This window comes from Sander lucioperca, chromosome 6, assembly GCF_008315115.2.
Source record: "Sander lucioperca isolate FBNREF2018 chromosome 6, SLUC_FBN_1.2, whole genome shotgun sequence".
NCBI classification, from domain to species: domain Eukaryota; kingdom Metazoa; phylum Chordata; class Actinopteri; order Perciformes; family Percidae; genus Sander; species Sander lucioperca.
This window is the reverse complement of record NC_050178.1, coordinates 15,279,266-15,296,342: the sequence shown is the minus strand read 5'-3', so window position 1 is coordinate 15,296,342 and position 17,077 is coordinate 15,279,266. Positions and strand designations below refer to the sequence as shown.

General features: G+C 41.8%; 1 protein-coding gene across 5 annotated transcripts in view; it reads left to right on the top strand.

Moving 5' to 3' along the window:
* setd5 (SET domain containing 5) overlaps positions 1 to 16,855 on the top strand; it is a 66,037-nt gene extending 49,182 nt beyond the window's left edge. For 3 of the 5 annotated variants that reach the window (XM_031277333.2, XM_031277329.2, XM_031277330.2), the window contains exons 19-25: positions 2,101 to 2,157; positions 2,285 to 2,770; positions 3,174 to 3,266; positions 7,069 to 7,355; positions 12,887 to 13,008; positions 13,778 to 13,866; positions 14,350 to 16,855. In XM_031277333.2, coding sequence (XP_031133193.1) covers positions 2,101 to 2,157; positions 2,285 to 2,770; positions 3,174 to 3,266; positions 7,069 to 7,355; positions 12,887 to 13,008; positions 13,778 to 13,866; positions 14,350 to 14,919 — 1,704 coding nt within the window. In that variant the 3' untranslated portion in view covers positions 14,920 to 16,855. The remainder of the gene's footprint in view (positions 1 to 2,100; positions 2,158 to 2,284; positions 2,771 to 3,173; positions 3,267 to 7,068; positions 7,356 to 12,886; positions 13,009 to 13,777; positions 13,867 to 14,349) is intronic. The other 2 variants (XM_031277331.2, XM_031277332.2) reach the window with 2 other exon arrangements.
* Positions 16,856 to 17,077: the final 222 nt, after the last annotated feature.

The following is a 17,077-nucleotide window of genomic DNA, read 5'->3' as shown; positions in this document are numbered from 1 at the left end:
AAAAACTATCTGATCTGACTTTCTGAAAGTTCAGGAACCTTCGGGGTGGGGTTTGCGGGGATCACCGTAGCTGATTGGTCAAACACAATCCAGCGCAGCTGGTTCTATCTCATCGACAGCTTTATTCATAAAACAAGGGAGTACTCTAGTATTGATTTAGGATGAGGGGAGAACATTTCTCTTTGTTTGAAGAAGACACACTTTATTAATCCTGCAAGGGGAAATTACATTAAAAGTAAAATTGGGCTTCCTTACTCCTTTTTTTTGCATTTCATTCATACCTGTGCAGCAGTTAACAAGGAAGTAGGCATTGATTTAGGACCAATGAGGGGGTTCTAGGAACATTTCTCTTTGATTGAAAGAGTCATGTATTACACGAACTGAGTACGGCGTACGAGGCAGGAGCCCCGTTCATTCTAATGAGAGTTGCTTAGTGACGCACAAAGCTATCATGGAGCCAAAAATTACCCAGATGACCGGCACTGCCTACGTATGTCCCATAGAGCAGGCACATTAGAGACCTCTGCTGGCCGAGCTGGCCAGTTCCAGTTTAGCGAATCCCCCTTCGCTAACTTGAATGGGGATAAAACTATTTCCAAATATTATCAGACCCAGTGGATCGAATTCTGATAGTGAAACAAGTCATTTCGGGGGGTTGATGGCGGGTCTGGTGATCCCCTGGATGTTATCACAGAGCACTGTTTCTGCTAGGCATCCCCAAGCATGAATCTACAATGTTACTGCTGCATCGCTTCCTGATTTTCCAAACTACAGTACGGCCTGATGCCCAAATCATACGTGCGTGCGTTAATCGCAAAAAAATGTAATGCCATTAAAAGAAATTTACGTTAACTCTATCATAAAGGGGAAATCCATTAACATCCATCTAATTTCGTAAACTGTGCCAAGTTGTACCACATGAACACAATATAGGTAAACATCTATCTCAGACAGCTTGCCTGCTTTAGTAAAGTAATTATTATATAATACCTGTTTTAAATGAAACAGTCTGGTCTGGTCCCTGTTGTAAGGTCAGTCACCCCAGCTGGTTTGGGTTTTTGGTTTATATATGGGCCTTTTTTGTAATCGATTGGCAGAGTAGTGGCTGCAGATAGTAATGTATAGTACATGTTTATCTAGTCTTTATCCTCGACGTTCCACTTCCGGGATTGCTCCGTTACCGACTTAAATTCCGCCGGATTTCACTCATTTAGGCCGGATATCCGTTACCTTGGGCTTCCTTTGTGTTGTCATTTTAAACTCCGGTCGATTTATGAGGACAATGGTTAACCTTTTCTCAGATCTCTGCAAGGTAAATCCAGACAGCTAGCTAGACTATTTGTCCAACTAAAACAACTTTTGAACGTTCACGTTCCACCAAAACAAGTTCCCTCCGAGGCTATTTTGCAGAGGCACTGTTGCTCCATATGGCGCTTAGCACCACCCAAGACGATTGTGATTGGTTTAAAGAAATGCCAATAGGACGGCTGGGTAGCTCACCTCGTAGAGCGCGCGCCCATATATAGAGGTTTACTCCTTGACGCAGCGGCCGCAGGTTCGACTCCGACCTGTGGCCCTTTGCTGCATGTCATTCCCCCTCTCTCCCCCTTCATGTCTTCAGCTGTCCTATACAAATAAAGCCTAAAATTGCCCAAAAAATTATCTAAGAAAAATGAAATGCCAATTAACCAGAGCATGTTTTTCTCCCATCCCGGAATGCTGTGTGGACTAGCCAGTCTGGCAAAGCAACACTAATGTTTATCTAAATATAAAGTAAACATGTAATCAGGTCAGTTAATTCAACCTTCCCCAGAGGATGTTTAGTGTTTGCAACTTTTCAAAATTATATCTTGAGAACGTTGTTAATCATTGAAGATAAACTAAGAAAATTAACCTTTTGGTTAGAGTGAGGTAATTAAATCTTCATTTTAAATTAAACACAGTGATGAGAACTGATATACTTTAACACCTACATACCAATGACACTTAATTTGCTGTTAATCTGCCTGGGAAGGCTGTCCAAATCAGCCTTAATATTTGGGACACACCATGTGTGATTGACTCTATGAAGTTTCCAATAGCTTTTGCTTTTCTCTTAAGAACATATCATCCCCTGAGGCGTCTCCTGTTCACAGGCCAGAGTCCATCTCTCCTGAGGTATGTTCCTATCTCTGTGCTACTAATCCTAATTGCTGATGCAAACATTTAAATTCTAGTTACGGCTGACTTGTTCCTCAAATTTGTCTATAATTAATTTTGTCCTCTGTTCTTTCTCCACCTTCAGCCATGTCTTCAGACAGACTTTGACATCCCTCGGCCCCAGTTCCCCGACCTGTCACTTTCCTCCAGCTTGGAGAGCCCTGTGGCTGTGACCTCAGATGACTTTTCCCTTCCTGGAGGCCCTTCAGGCCACGATTCCCAGGGCCCATCATCCGTAGGGACCAGTTCCCTTAACCCAGTGTCCTGTCCTTCCTCAGACCTAACCTCCCAAAACAGGGAGCAGGCTTTCAGGACAGAGTTTAACCTCATATACACCTGCTCGCCACTCAACGCAAACCTGGGGAACCCTGTGGCCATGGACCGCCACCTCTCCCAGTCAGAAGGTGGCTTTTCCCCAGCAGAGTCCTTTCACAGTTCCGTAAGCGGCCAGGGGCTGCTGGGAGATGTGGGCCCTGGCTCCATGTCACCATACGGCGAGCTTCATTATGGGGGAAGCTACCCAGATAGTTGCACACCTCCTCATACCAGCAACCCACCACAAAAGAAGAAGGCAAGTTCTCCACATCTTAATGATAAGAATGTAAAAAATGTTTTTAATCAGGTAGTTTTTCAGCGTTCATCTGTTCTTCTCAAGCACGAATGACTTTGAGTGTGATATGTGCAAACTGAAAAGCCAAACATCATGATGTGCTTTTCCCCTTGCTCTTGTGTTTGCTCGTTGACTTTGTCTTAAATATCAATTGATCCCTTGTGTCAAGGGGTCAAATTCAAAACAACAGGCATTTAAAAACATATTTAACCATTTTATGTTTTTATCTGAAATGATTACGACTCTGTAGCTTTGACCCTCCCCCCCCCTTCCCTCCCCCTCCTCTCCCTCAGTCCCCTTCCTTCCCCTCGCTGCTCCTTGACACTTTTTGCCAAGTCTCTCTTCCACTTTTCTTCCAAGGCAGAGGGCCAACCAGCATACCATTAGTCTGCTGACAGGGAAGCCAGATTACCAGGCTATAGCTGTAAGAAGTGAATACAAGCCAGTACAAAATATGGTGAATATTCTCCCTACAACTACATCTTTAGAAGTGTGCATGTAAATATTGTTTCTTTGCATCTGCATACAACACCCACCCCATGCTCCGACAGCTCCGTCCTCTCCCCTCCTCCAAACCTACATTGAATTATGACTATAGTTTTGAGCAGCAGTTTTAAGTTATGCCATTTCAGTCAAATTCATTGAAGTGTGTAAAGCTTCATCCATTGCCTTCAACACAAGAAGCCGATGGTTCATGAATTCTCATGATGGTGTCTAGATGAAGCCCATGTCTCTTTGCAGCATATCATCCATGGCTCCACCTATACTATAAGCACTATCACAAGGCACCATGGGAAAGTTCCAGCGCTCAGGTTAAATTAAGGATGTATTCCTAGTAACATGATTCATCAGTCTTCACTCGGCAAATGTAATGTTAAACTGAGCTAACATGTTTATGCAGCTGGTCACATCACATAGTCCTGTAAATGTGAGGGCTGAAATCAATAGCATTGTTGCCTCAGAACTCAGGATATGTCAGACAGGCCACCCATAAAATACCTGTTCTTCCATCGATGCCCACTAGATATTTTAAAGGAACAAATATCAGTCCAGTATAAAGATTCTCACTTGCCAAGCAGCTTATATAAATTAGTGGTTCAGATTAATCCAGCCAACATTACTGATATCATTTTTTCAACTGTAATTCATCTTTGTAAATAGAATCACGGCCTTTCTGAGATTCAGACAGATTTAGAGTTGTTATTAAGAATCTACTCACTCTTTTATGCATAGAATTGGGTCTAAAATGTAGCCTTAATGACTCGGAAACTATGGTTTATTGCAATCTAAATGTTATTTTTATAGCCCCAGCTATTGGTTATATCAGTTATAATAACATTATACTCACCCTACTAATGGACCTTTTTCACAGCAGACATTTTGACTTATCATAGTAGGAAAAGCACAGCTGAAATTGATAACCTTAACGATGGCTCAATTCCATCAAGTGTCCCAGTAACCTATTTCAGTGAGTCAGCATTGTTTTCTCTTTAAATGTTTCACTAACCTACTGGATGTTTGTCTCATCTCAGCAATTGCTTTTTATCGTTCACAATGTTATCAAAACCAGTGATGGCCACAGTTATAAAAAAAGTTGCAATTAACCATAGTTTTCCTTTAAACATGTTTTAAGGTTAACTGGAACAGGCAAGCTTTTTGATACAAAACTATCTTTGGTTTGACCTGATTTGTAAGAAGCTTTAACAACAGAAAAATACTGTATTTATATCTGATACATGTAAAAAGTACTCAAAAAAGCTACTGGCAAGTCTAGCAGGACACTTATTGTGTCCACTGAAGACATCATTGATATTTGATGCTTGGTGGTTATTTCAGACCCTGACTTCCAGTCCTTGTGACAACACAGCTGCCTTCTGCAGTTTCACCTTTATGTAATATTATGTTGTTGCAATAAGATCCATCCATGTCAGTATCTGACTGTGTGGTGATCATCCCACCCCCCTGCCTCTTTCATATACCCCCCCCACTCCCTCCCCCCCACTCCCACAAGGCTGTTCTCATGACGACATTAAGCTGGGATGAGTGCTATCATTCATTGTTTAAGCGCAACTCTCGCCTAGATGCAACCTAGGGTGTTTTTGTGAATGTACCCGAGTCAAACTTTTGTTTAAAAGCATAATTAGGACAGAAAGGCCACTTTTAAGATTTACCGTATTCTCGTTTTCAGTCAAATGGCCTTTTGAATGGGAGTGCTAGAGGCACTACTATGATAGCATCAAAATTGATATTTTTAAAACACAAAGAAGGATCGACACAACATGAAACTTTGCTTGCTCTACACTAGAACTGCTGGTGAGATCGACACTTTTTGACTGCCGAGATCGCCTGTCAAAAAGTGTCGATCTCCGAATGCAACATAACAGGGAGGAGAGTAAAGATGGGAAAGCTTCTAAAGCTTAGTTCCATATAAATGCACGGATAATTCGTTGTTTTGTCGTTAGTGAAATACAATATTGATCTTGTTGAAAAAGGAGCCTCATATAAGAATGACATTTACTCCTATGGAGTCCGTTCATTTGCATTCAGAGATCGACACTTTTTGACTGGCGAGATGGTAGCGACCAGAAACAACAACTGCTAAAGTAAGTCGTTCAAAACCTTTCTTTTTAGTAAATTGTAGTGTACACAAACAGTGTTCTCATGCTCGAGTTCATATGTAGAGCCCCTGGTGATACTTCAAGCAAAGTTTCATGTTGTGTTGAGCCTTGTTAGTGTTTTAAAAATAGTGATTTTGATGCTATCATAGTAGTGCCCCGAACTTAGCCTCGCCCACAACATTCGAGGTCGGGAAGTTCGGTCTGGACTTGATCCGTTGTGGAGCAATTATGCTCGAACAAGAGCTGTTCGGACCAATCAAATTGTGAGGGCGGGCTTTATGCGATGGACAGACACAGTAACGAACAGTAATGTCTCTTTCACATACATACATACACACATACACACACACACACACACACAGCTGATGGTGTTGCTGTGACTCAGCCGTTCAAGTCACAGAAGCTGGTTTTAGAACGTAAGAGACTTCACCTGTTTCAACGGCCAATAGAGAAGTCAGCTGGTAAAGTCAGCTAAAAACTATAGAAATTAAATTATCAATAATCAATTTTATTTCTACGTTACAAACAGCTTTACGAAATGGCAGAGATTTAGACAAAGCCTCCGCACGGTAGCGTTAGCTATATGGTGGAGCGAGCTAGAGAGTGACTGAAGAGAGGGATGTGATTCATCTCTAGAAATGCAACTGTAGCAAGCACGTCACTATCACTAACGGTATCCACATTTATATTTAGACGAAACAAATGATATATCCAGCTTCAAAAAAGTCTAAAAGTCGGGAGTTAGGACAGAAGTGCATTGTGCAAAGAGTGGTTGCTATGGAGACGAAACACTGTCTCGTCTGTTGACAGCTGAGTTGAGTTCCGTTGCTCTGATTGGTTATAGGTCTATCCAATGAGTGCAGAGGAATTTTCTTTCCCTGTTCGGTTGAAACACGCTCCATAATCACAGCCCAACGGAGCGGTTTCAGACTCACATTCTGACTAGAATCTGAGTATGACGATGTCAGGCTAAGTGCCCCTAGCACTCCCATTCAAAAGGCCATTTGACCGAAAAATACGGTAAATCTTAAAAGTGGAGCTTCCGTCCTAATTATGCTTTTAAACGAAAGTTTGACTCTGGTACATAGTATTGTGGGTACATTTTGGCGAGAGTAACGCTTTAATAGTTGAAGTGTGTGTATATGTTGTGTGTGTGCTTGAACTTTCTGTGGAAGTTGATATGAGTGTTTGTGTAGTTGTTGTTTCAGCGTGGTTGCATCTGGTGTGGTGCGTTTAAAGTTGCCTGCTCTTTCATCAAAGCTGTATGTTACTAACATTCAGAACACACAGTAATCTACAGTACAAGCCTTTCTCATGACTACGAGTGTGTAGAATGGAACAAAAAAAGAGATGCATACAGTGTCATTTTCATGTGAAAGGTGATTTCCATGGTGATTGAGGTGTTTTTCTTTTTGTTGTATTGATTAGTTGTAAATACTGTTCCCAGGTGAGTCCTCTCTGGTGTGGTGCATGCAGTCTGCCCATCACTTAGTGCAGTTTTGGTGAATGATGTGATTCAGTCAGCGGCCCAGCATCAGTGTAAATGACATGAAGTTGTATGTTAAACATTTACATCAGACTGTGTGTCAGTCCTTCAACAACAGGTATTTAATAGCACCTCTCCTCCCTCTGCTGCCTCAGGTGTCTTTGCTGGAGTACCGCAAGAGGAAGCAGGGCAGCAGCCGTGACTCAGACCTAGCCGGCAGCAGCTCTTCTCTGGGTGGTACCCCCACCAGGCCTGGCTCCCACTACAGCCAGGACTCCCATCATCCCCATTGCCATCAGCAGATGCAGCCCCCGGCCTCCCAACACAGCTCCTACTCTTCCTCAGCACACACTTTCTCCATCCCACAAATAGATGAGGTCAATCCTCCAGACCACCAGGGCTCTTCAGTGCAGTCCAGACGCCAGGACAGCAACAACCAGTGGTGAGAAGTCCAGAATGATGGCTCACTACATTTAAAGATATATTTTATAGATATTATAGATATATTTAAATCCAGCTCTGTGTCATGGTAGTGTGGGCAATATGTGTCTTCCCTCCGTGGCTGCAGTGCACGGAGCTCCAAGCAGCCGAGGTCTGCCAAAATCTGCTCTGGTGACACGTCGTCCTATGAGATCCTCCAGAAGATTAATCTGCACACACTGCCCACACAAAGATGACACAGAGCTGGATTGAAATCGGCAAAGTACCCCTTTAAGACATATTTTACTACGTGTCACATCACCTGGAAGTTCTTAAGTCATGTTTTTTTTAATTTTTTTTTATGATCAATTTTTTATTAGAGCCCGAGCACGAAAGTGCGAAGGAACCTATTGTTTTTGGTCAAATTATTTTAATCCAATTCTTCGTCGCATTTTTGAGGGGGTTAGAATGCACGAAAACTCAAAAAAATTTGCACACATGTCACAACTGGTGAAAATTGCAAAGATTCAAAAAATATTACACATATCCACTACTAGGTGGCGCTATTGCAGAAAACAAGCATTTGGCCCTATAACTCCCAAACCGTACATATCACATTCAAAAACCATATATTTTCGCGTTCCCTGGATCCAGCTGAATCTCCTGATATAGGCCACGCCCATTTCTGCCTAGACTTTTATGCGTGAAAAATCGCGATTTATCGAAAACCTACTTTGCCAAACTCCTCCTAGACCGTGCCACCGATCTGCACGAAACTTGGCAAGTAGCATCTCCAGACGGACCTGACAAAAAGTTATCCAAAGAATTTTTATAGGATAAAAATTGCACATATTACGCACAAACACATTTGTGTAGCTAAGTATGCAAACACCAACTTTGCCATATCTCGACCAAAATAATTGCTATCAACGCAAAATTTAAGATTCTTGTTTGCCATGACCCTCTGGAGATGCCCCACACATTTTACGAAAATTGGCCACTAGGGGGCGCTACAAGTACATAAAGTTTATAGCTCATGAACGGCTCATCCGATTTTTACAAAATTTGATGGGTTTCATGAGGCCACCCCTACAGTAAGGTTCTGATTGGTCAAAGTGGGCGTGGCCTATGGGACCCTAATTGGTTTTAGCCCTTGGGCACATTTTTGACGGCCTCAATATATACGAAAACTCACAAAAATTGGCGCCCACATAAACACCTGGGAGCTTTGCAAGACTGTACAGCGATTTTGCCCAAACCTGTAAGTGGGCTCCATAGCGCCCCCTAATGCCTGGAAGGCCTTAACTTGGACAAAGTTGCTCCGATCTTCACCAGATTTAATACCCATATTGCTCTAATCATTGCGGACATATTTCCCATTTACCTTCATTAGCTCCGCCCAATCGGAAGGCGGCCATTTTTAATTATGCATTTTTCATGTGTTTTACATTCTTTCGAACTCATCCTAGGCCGTGATTTCAATCTTCTTGAATCTTTGCAGGTAATATCTGTTGACCCTCATGACGAAAAGTGCAAAAAATGCGCAAGTTACAGCAACTTCCTGTCTAAACATTGCTTTTTTAGCCAGATATTGAGCCAAATTCGTTAAAGATCTTAGGAATTTTTGGAGTCCTCAAGGTCAGAGATGTACAGCAAAATTCATCTTCAAATAATGATATTGAGTTGTTATTGGATTTAATCTGGACATTACATATTTTATTTTGCCTTATGGCTTGGGCTAACGGTTCAAGAGAGATCGCAAATACCATGGGAGATAGCGGGCATCCCTGTCGCGAGCCCCGTGCGATGGGGAATGGCTGTGAATGCAGGCCATTGATTGAGACTATGGCTGTGGGATTCGCATATAAAGTACGTAACCATGTCAATGAATTTGGCTCCCAAACCAAGCCTCTCCATTACTTGCCACAAGTAGATAGATAGATAGATAGATAGATAGATAGATAGATAGATAGATAGATAGATAGATAGATAGATAGATAGATAGATAGATTTTTTATTGATCCCAAAAAAATGGGAAATAACATTGTTGCAGCAGCAAAAATTTCAGACACACAGCACACGTACAGAGTAAACATTAAATAATAGGAAAAAATATACATGAGATAATAGAATAATACACTAGCAATATTTAAAAATATATACAATTTGGAAATAAAATGTACAACTGTTTCGATATATAGATAAACTTAATGTGCAAGTTGGGGAGTAAAAATGTACAACTGTTTCACTAGTAATGATTGTGCAAGGTGCATTCAGTGCAGTTGTGATGTATATGAGTCTTATCTAACACTCAGAGATGAAGTGTTAAAATGTTTTATTGCCCGTGGTAGGAATGATTTCCTGTAGCGGTCCGTGCGACATCGAAGCTGTCGGAGCCTCTTAGAGAAGGTGCTCCTCTGTTGGACCAGTGTGGGGTGGAGAGGGTGGTCGGGGTTATCCATGATAGATAACAGTTTGTTCAGTGACCTCCTCTCCACCACAGCTTCAAATGTCTCCTGTTTGCAGCCAATAACGGAGCCAGCCTTCCTGATCAGTTTGTTCAGTCTGTTTGTGTCGCTGGCTCCGATGCTGCTGCCCCAGCAGATGGCGGAGGAGAACAGAGCGCTGGCCACAACAGACTGGTAGAACATCTCCAGCATCTTGCTGCACACGTTGAAAGATCTCAGCTTCCTCAGGAAATAAAGTCTGCTCATCCCCTTCTTGTAAACAGCAGTGCTGTTGACTTTCCAGTTCAGCCTTCTGTCGATGTTGACACCCAGGTATCTGTACTCCTCAACCATGTCCACATTTCCACCCAGAATGCAAAGGGGCTGCGGAGCCGTTCCCTTCCTCCTGAAGTCAATCATCATCTCTCTGGTCTTATCCAGTAGTTCCACTCTAGGCGGTCAAAAGCCTTTTAAGTGATAAAAGTGCTGCCGTTGTTGGAAGGTCTTTGGCTTCTTCTATTACATGGAATAATCTGTGTATATTGTCTGCAGCGTGACTCTTTGGTATAAGCCCTGATTGGTCGGGGTGGACTAGCTTCTCAATAAAGCGTTCTAGGCGTAGTGTCAAGACTTTGGAATAGAGCTTAATATCAGTCCCAATGAGGCTGATGGGCCTATAGTTTGAGCACTCCGTAGGATCTTTGCCCTTTTTGTGTATGACCGAAATTAGTGCAGTGTTAGTTTGTTGATGAAAGGTGCCCCTCTCTATGGCCGAGGTTAAAGTTTGTAAAATGATAAATCCTTTAGTGGCTTGCCAAATGTAGGCCGGGTCCAAAATTGATTGATTGATATAAACTCCGCCAGCTTGGCTCTAAACTCTGTATAAAAATCTGTGTTTTGAGAAGAAAATTATTAAATTGCCACCTTCTAGATCTTTCTCCTAACATATCACAATGGAATGTGGTTATCAGTGCATTATGGTCAGACAGGGTTGCTGGTTCAATTGTTATCGTGTGGAACATTGCCTTAAGTTCACTGGAGCACAAAAAATAATCAGTGCGGGAGTGGGTGAGGTGACGTGTGGAAAAGGTGTAATCCTTGCTAGTAGGATTGTGCATTCTCCATATATCTGTAAGATGTTGGGATTCCACCACTGTTTTAAACATGTCCGATATGTGTTTTTGGGCTTTCGTGTGGTTGACCCCTGATCTATCCTAATTTAGATCTAGTACTGCATTCATGTCTCCCACTATAATTAGTCATTGAGAGAAAGCAATTCATTGGTTAGGCGCGGGAAAAAGCTTTCATCATATGTAGCTGGTGCGTATACCGAAACGAAGGCTATTTTCCTACTCCTTATCGTAGTACATACATATGATATCCTACCTTTACTTTAACAGGTCTAGTGCTTTCCTATGTTTTAACAATGTTAAAAACAATGTTACAAAAAACCTTAAAACTAAGTCCCAACCATCTATTAAGTTCTGAAATAAACTGTGTGAAAAACAAAACAGCCATGTAGGAGTATTAAACATAGATTATAAGATTATAAGAGTCTAATCAAATGCTCCTTATAACTCTGCTCCCAAGCTCATATATTATGTTTCAACCAGCTATTAAGCTCTGAAATAGGCTGTGTGGAAAACAAACCATGTAAGAGTAGTAAATATAGATTATAAAATAAGTGTTTATCATGTTCTTTCAGTCCAGTCAAATATTTCTCCACAGCCTGGCTCCCAAACTCACATACCATGTTCCAACAGCTATTACTTTCTGCAGTAGGCTATGTAAAGTGAGCAGACCGTGTCCATCATGTTTTCAGCCTAATTAAACATTCCTTTAAAGCTAGGTTGCCAAACTTACATGCAGTGTCCTCGAGTTAAACTTACACAGTGTTCCAGTCGCCGGGTCCGCCCGCCCAGGTTCCCGCATCAGACAAAGAGGTCTCCACGCCACCCTCTGTGTCCAATGACAGTGCCCGATCGGGTCGCGAAGCAGCTCGCACGGGTGTCACATTTCCCTCCTCCATATCCCAACATAACCTGTCCGCCTCCTCGGGTGCAGTGAATGTGAGCGTTCTCCCTCCGTGGGTTACTCTCAGAGTTGCCAGATAAATGACAAAGTTTGGGATGCCTTTTGCGCATGCTAAAGGCATCCCAAATGTTCTCATTTCTTACGCTGCACTCCTATAAATCCCTGGCGTCGTTGGACGGTGAGAGTGCTGTAGTCAGGCTTAAAGCACAGCGTTGCGTTGGAATCACAAATTGGGCCTTCCTGCAGTACTTGTCTCGCCCCCTGGATAATTGCTTGATGGTCCTGGTATCTCAGACATTTGAGAATCAGCATGTGCGTTGTTGTACCCTTGCCATAGATTCTGTGCGCCCTGTCAATTTCAGTGGTAGCCCTGTTCCGTAAGAGGGGATCCATTTTGGCAACTGATTTTGCAGAAATACAACTGGATCATCTTTTTCGCTGCCCTCTTTCAGTCCAGTGATGCGCACATTGTTTCTTTTCGATCTGTCCTCCAGTTCGGCTAACTTCAACTCAAATTTCTTCTGGTCATCAATGCAGGCTCCACCGTGTTTCTCATCTGTCTGTTGTCTCTTTGTGCCTCATCTAGTATTAGGTCTCTTACTGTAGTTCTGCCTCTCAAGCTCTGTCCTGATGTGTTGTAGCGAGGCTAATGCTTCCTTCACTGCGATGCGGACCGCTGATTGAAGCCCATTTTGTTGTTTTTCCAGGACCTTGGTCATAATCTCCTCCATGCGTAGGTCCGCGTTAGCATCAGAATCCTTGCTAGCCGTCACCATGTTGGCAGAGTTCTGTGCTCGGGTAAATGGCAGCGAGCCCTGTTTTTTCGCTCCTGTAGGCATTCCACACCGCAGTAACAAATGAAATGGTTGACGTTGAATAAAAAAGAATAGACCTGGTTTTTAATGAAAATGCGGAGGTGGTCGAGGAGCCTCCGCTTCGAGCAGCCATGCGATCGTCGGTCACGTGATCTCTCCTTCCTTAAGTCATGTTTTTGAAACTGTCTGATATTATGTTCAGGATTTGGTCCTGATCAGAGTTGGCAAATAACCTTTTAAATTTGTGTTTTTCCAAGGATGGTCCCCACTACTGTTGAACGTCTAAGGGAAGGTCAGGGGGTCCTGGAGCGAGTGCTAAGAAGCATCAAGATGGAGCGGATTCACAAGAGGAGTGATGGCTCTACAGAGAAGGAATCTGGTATGACGATATTAGAAACTTTAGGAATCCCTGCAGAGAAATTGAGTTGACAAAGCCACAACTACAGTGGTGCTCATAAGTTTATGAACCCATGCTAAAGTTGACTAAAAAGAGGAATAAAAAAAAAAAAATCATCTTTTGGAAATTGGAAATCTTAATGCCTTAATTAAAAAAATGTTGGCATGGTTTTATTTCAGGTAGCCTAATAGCTGGTTTGATTTGCATTGAGAGATGATTTTATGTAAAGTACCCCATGCCAATCTCTAGGTATGGTGAAGGGTATGTGATGATGTGGGGCTATTTTAATTCCAAAGGCCATGGGAACTTTTTCAGGATGCATAGTATCCTGGATCCATGAAATAACTGGCCTTTAAAAATAAAAATCTGCCTGCCCCTATGGGAATTTAACATAGGGGTGTACTTACTTATGCCCCCTGCATTTTAAGGAAGAACGTTTATTTATTTACGATACATCATTCATTCACAAATAAAATGGTGTATTAAGGAAATGTTGTATTTTTCCTAATTTTTTTTAATTAAGGCATTGAGATCAATTTCCAAAAGATGATTTTTTTATTCCTCTTTTTAGTCAACTTTCATGGGTTCATAAACTTATGAGCACCACTGTATGATGTACCAAAAAAAAGAATATTTTTTTATTAATAACTATAGATAAGTAACATATTTTTCTTCTATCTTCGTGCTTTAACTTCCCTGATGATAGTATGTTTTCTAGTGCTGGAGTTGACCCCTCTTTCTCTGTTTTCAGATGCAGATCGATATGAGATGCAGGCAGCGTCAATGGCTTCTCCCATGAAGAGCCCACACGGATATAGTCCCTCTGTGTACTCACACCAGGTAGCCAGTGGCCAGTGAATGATAACATTTCAGTTGGTTTTCAATGCATTTTGGCAGCATTTTCATTTAAAATTGATGTGTTACCCTTGATGCCATGTCAATGCAATACTGCATTTAAATCATATAGAATTAATTGGCATTTTCTGACCTATAACATTTACATAAACTCAAATGCTAATAATTGAGTTGGAATCCTACATTTTTTAACGTTGTACTAAATAACACAGAAGTATGTAATAAAAGGTTTATAATTTAGCACTATTTTCAATATTCATTGATTTTAGTCCCACAAACACAAGATAAATATTCACTTTGTAAATTAAACTTTTATTGTTAATTCGTACCTGTAATGGCATAATACTTGCATTTTGTAACCATGGGAATGTTTCAGACCAATACCTTGTTTTCCACATAACAATAAATACAGCCTTAGAAATATGCCACACTAAATATTGAGTGTGTGTGTGTTTTGTGTGTGTTCAGTCATCAGAAAGCCACCGGCAGACCGACAGCCCGTCGTTCCTCCAGCAAACCTCCAACTCTCCATTCCGGGGTTCCTACAGTCCCTCATCAGGCCATAGCTTTTACCCACGCCTCTCCACCTCTCACCCTGAAGTGTTGCAGGACCACCCTCCATCCTCCTACCCCGGTGGCACCCCCACCCCCACCTCCTCCTCAGACTCCAGGCCGCCAGCGTGCTCTCTAAACCAGCAAAGTGGCAGCAGTAACTTGGACGGAGATCTTGGCTACAGCAGCCCCTTAAAAACGAGCCTTTTGAATAGCAGCAGCCTGGTAGGGACTCCCACCACGGGACACAGGGCCCACGGGCAGACTAAGATAGACTCGGGCGCCCAGGCCTCCAGAGAGTGTCAGCAGCAGGTGTCTCGCAGCCTGAAGTCCAGCAGCCCAGGCCAGGCGGCGCTGCAGGCCGGCTCCAGGTTGCTGTCGGCCACTGGACCGACACACTACCCACAGCGAGGGACAAGCCTCAGTCAGTTCCAGCACTCCCCCCTTCAGGGACCTGGAGTAAGGACACAGTCAGGAAGCTTTTAGGACATGTGTGTGTGTGTGTGTGTAAGTGTGTGTAAGTGTGTGTGTAAGTGTGTGAAGCTGCGTTGAAATGGGGAGCAGGGAGTTTGGGGAGGGGAAATGTACAGACCTAAGAGGAGCAAGGACTTCTTTAAGAATTTCTACGTTTCTTTTTTTTCTTTTTTGTTTCTGTCTCTCTCTTTTCAGAAAAAAAATCAAATGACCACATTCTGCACAAAGCCAGTCTTTGACTTTGGACATCATTACAGAATTAGTGGAAAAAGCGATTGGGATGACACATTCTAAAAGAAAAACAAGAAATCACATGTAACTTGAAATTTTACTCATGTGCCGGACTGTGCAAACAGGCTCTATAATGTCGGAAAGTAAAACCTTCCACACAAATGTCTGTACAAAGTTATTAAAAGCCGTACCTCTCGCCATGGTACCCAGGTTGGATAAATGCATATGTAACTGAAAGCAAGAATTGTTTTATTTTTTTATTTTATTTTTGTCAATGTTACTTTTTTGATTTGGCAAGGGGCCGAGTCTGTGCTGCAGTAAAAAGTGTTTGATTTGGAAATGATGCAAGCAAAGATGCCATGTTAATCATCCGTTCTAAAGATGAATTAGAGAGGTGGGGAGGAGGGGTTCTCCCTGGATAGGATCATTCCATGTGATTGCCAGCTTCCGTGTTCTCTCACTAAACATGACAACAGCCCTTTTCTCTCGAGGTTCTCCGTTGGTTCCAATGTTCCGTTTTGTTTTGTTTTCTGTTCTCTCATCCCCACTGAACTGTTTTGATTTCACATTAGGACTACTTCGCTGTAAACCTCTGATATTGTACTTGAGACAGACAAGTCTTATGATTCATGGTGCTGCATTCTTGTTTTTCCAATAAATTTGAAATCCAGTTATGTTCCCCACATATGGCTGCATTCATCTTGTCATATCAGTTATAAATAAGTTTTTATTTTTCTCCAAATTCATATTAATCATATATATAATATTATAGTGATGGGATGCAGGAACAAAATAAGAGGAGAATAATCCAACTTTAATTCTGAGTAAAAATGTTGGGTTTGAATGTTTTTTTCCTGCAGAATTTCTTTAAATATATATGTATGTTTTTGTTTTGTTTTTTTACCAATCCTTGCATTCCATATGACACCACAATAAAACCAGGAAAGGGATCTCTGAAGGAGTGTTTGGATTGTTTATAAAAACCTAGATTAAAAAAAGCTGCTATATTCTCCTGTGAGAGCTGCTTCTTTTTCCACAGAATGCTGTATTTTTATTTTTCCTCAAAAACTTGACTTGTAAGAAAGATGTTCTGGCCACCTCAAACCTACGTTTAGCTGACAACTGGGCGGCAGCAGGAGTCGCCTTCTCCTCCCTCTGAGACTTTTATTCTGACCGGCTGTTTGTGTGGAAGACTTCAAGGACCGAGGGCCCGGTCATGAGACTGGACCCCACCCATCACTACACCCACTGCCCCTTCCCCCCCCCCCTGTCCATTAACACACATAAAGGTACTCATGTTACATGAATGTTTGACAGATTGAAAACATAAAGTTGTGACCCAAAATTAACCAGCACCTTAAAATGTAAGAAGTAAAGCCTAAAAGAAAATCTAGGACAATATGTATGATTGTGTACTTGTATGGAAAGAAATGTGATATAGACTTATATGGAGAAAATGTAGTACACTGAATTTATCGCATGATTAATGTTTTCAGGGTCTGAGTGACCAACTTTGTCAGATGGTTAACCATTGGGTCTATTCCTCCAAAAACCAGACACTGCATTCTCTTTTTGTTTTGTAAAGATCATACTGTTGTTTTGTTTTATTTTTTGCATAGATCATAGTAGTAACTATTTCAATTGTTCCCCTCTAAAAGGGTTAAGAAGCAAGAGATGTAATGCATTTTGATAATAAAATAATCATGATGGTAATGTATTTTTAAAACTACCAATGTGATGTGTCATTGAGGGACTCAATTTTTGTTTTGCACGTCACATCAGTCCAAGTGAGGAAGAAAATGGTAAAGTGTTTTATTTACTTTTACAGTGTAACTTTATTATTGTGACAGGCACTTTCTTTTCCCAGATTTGTTTTGGTAGTACAGTGGAACGTTGCGTTATACTTTGAGAAGGCACACCCAAGGTGCAGATCAGCTTC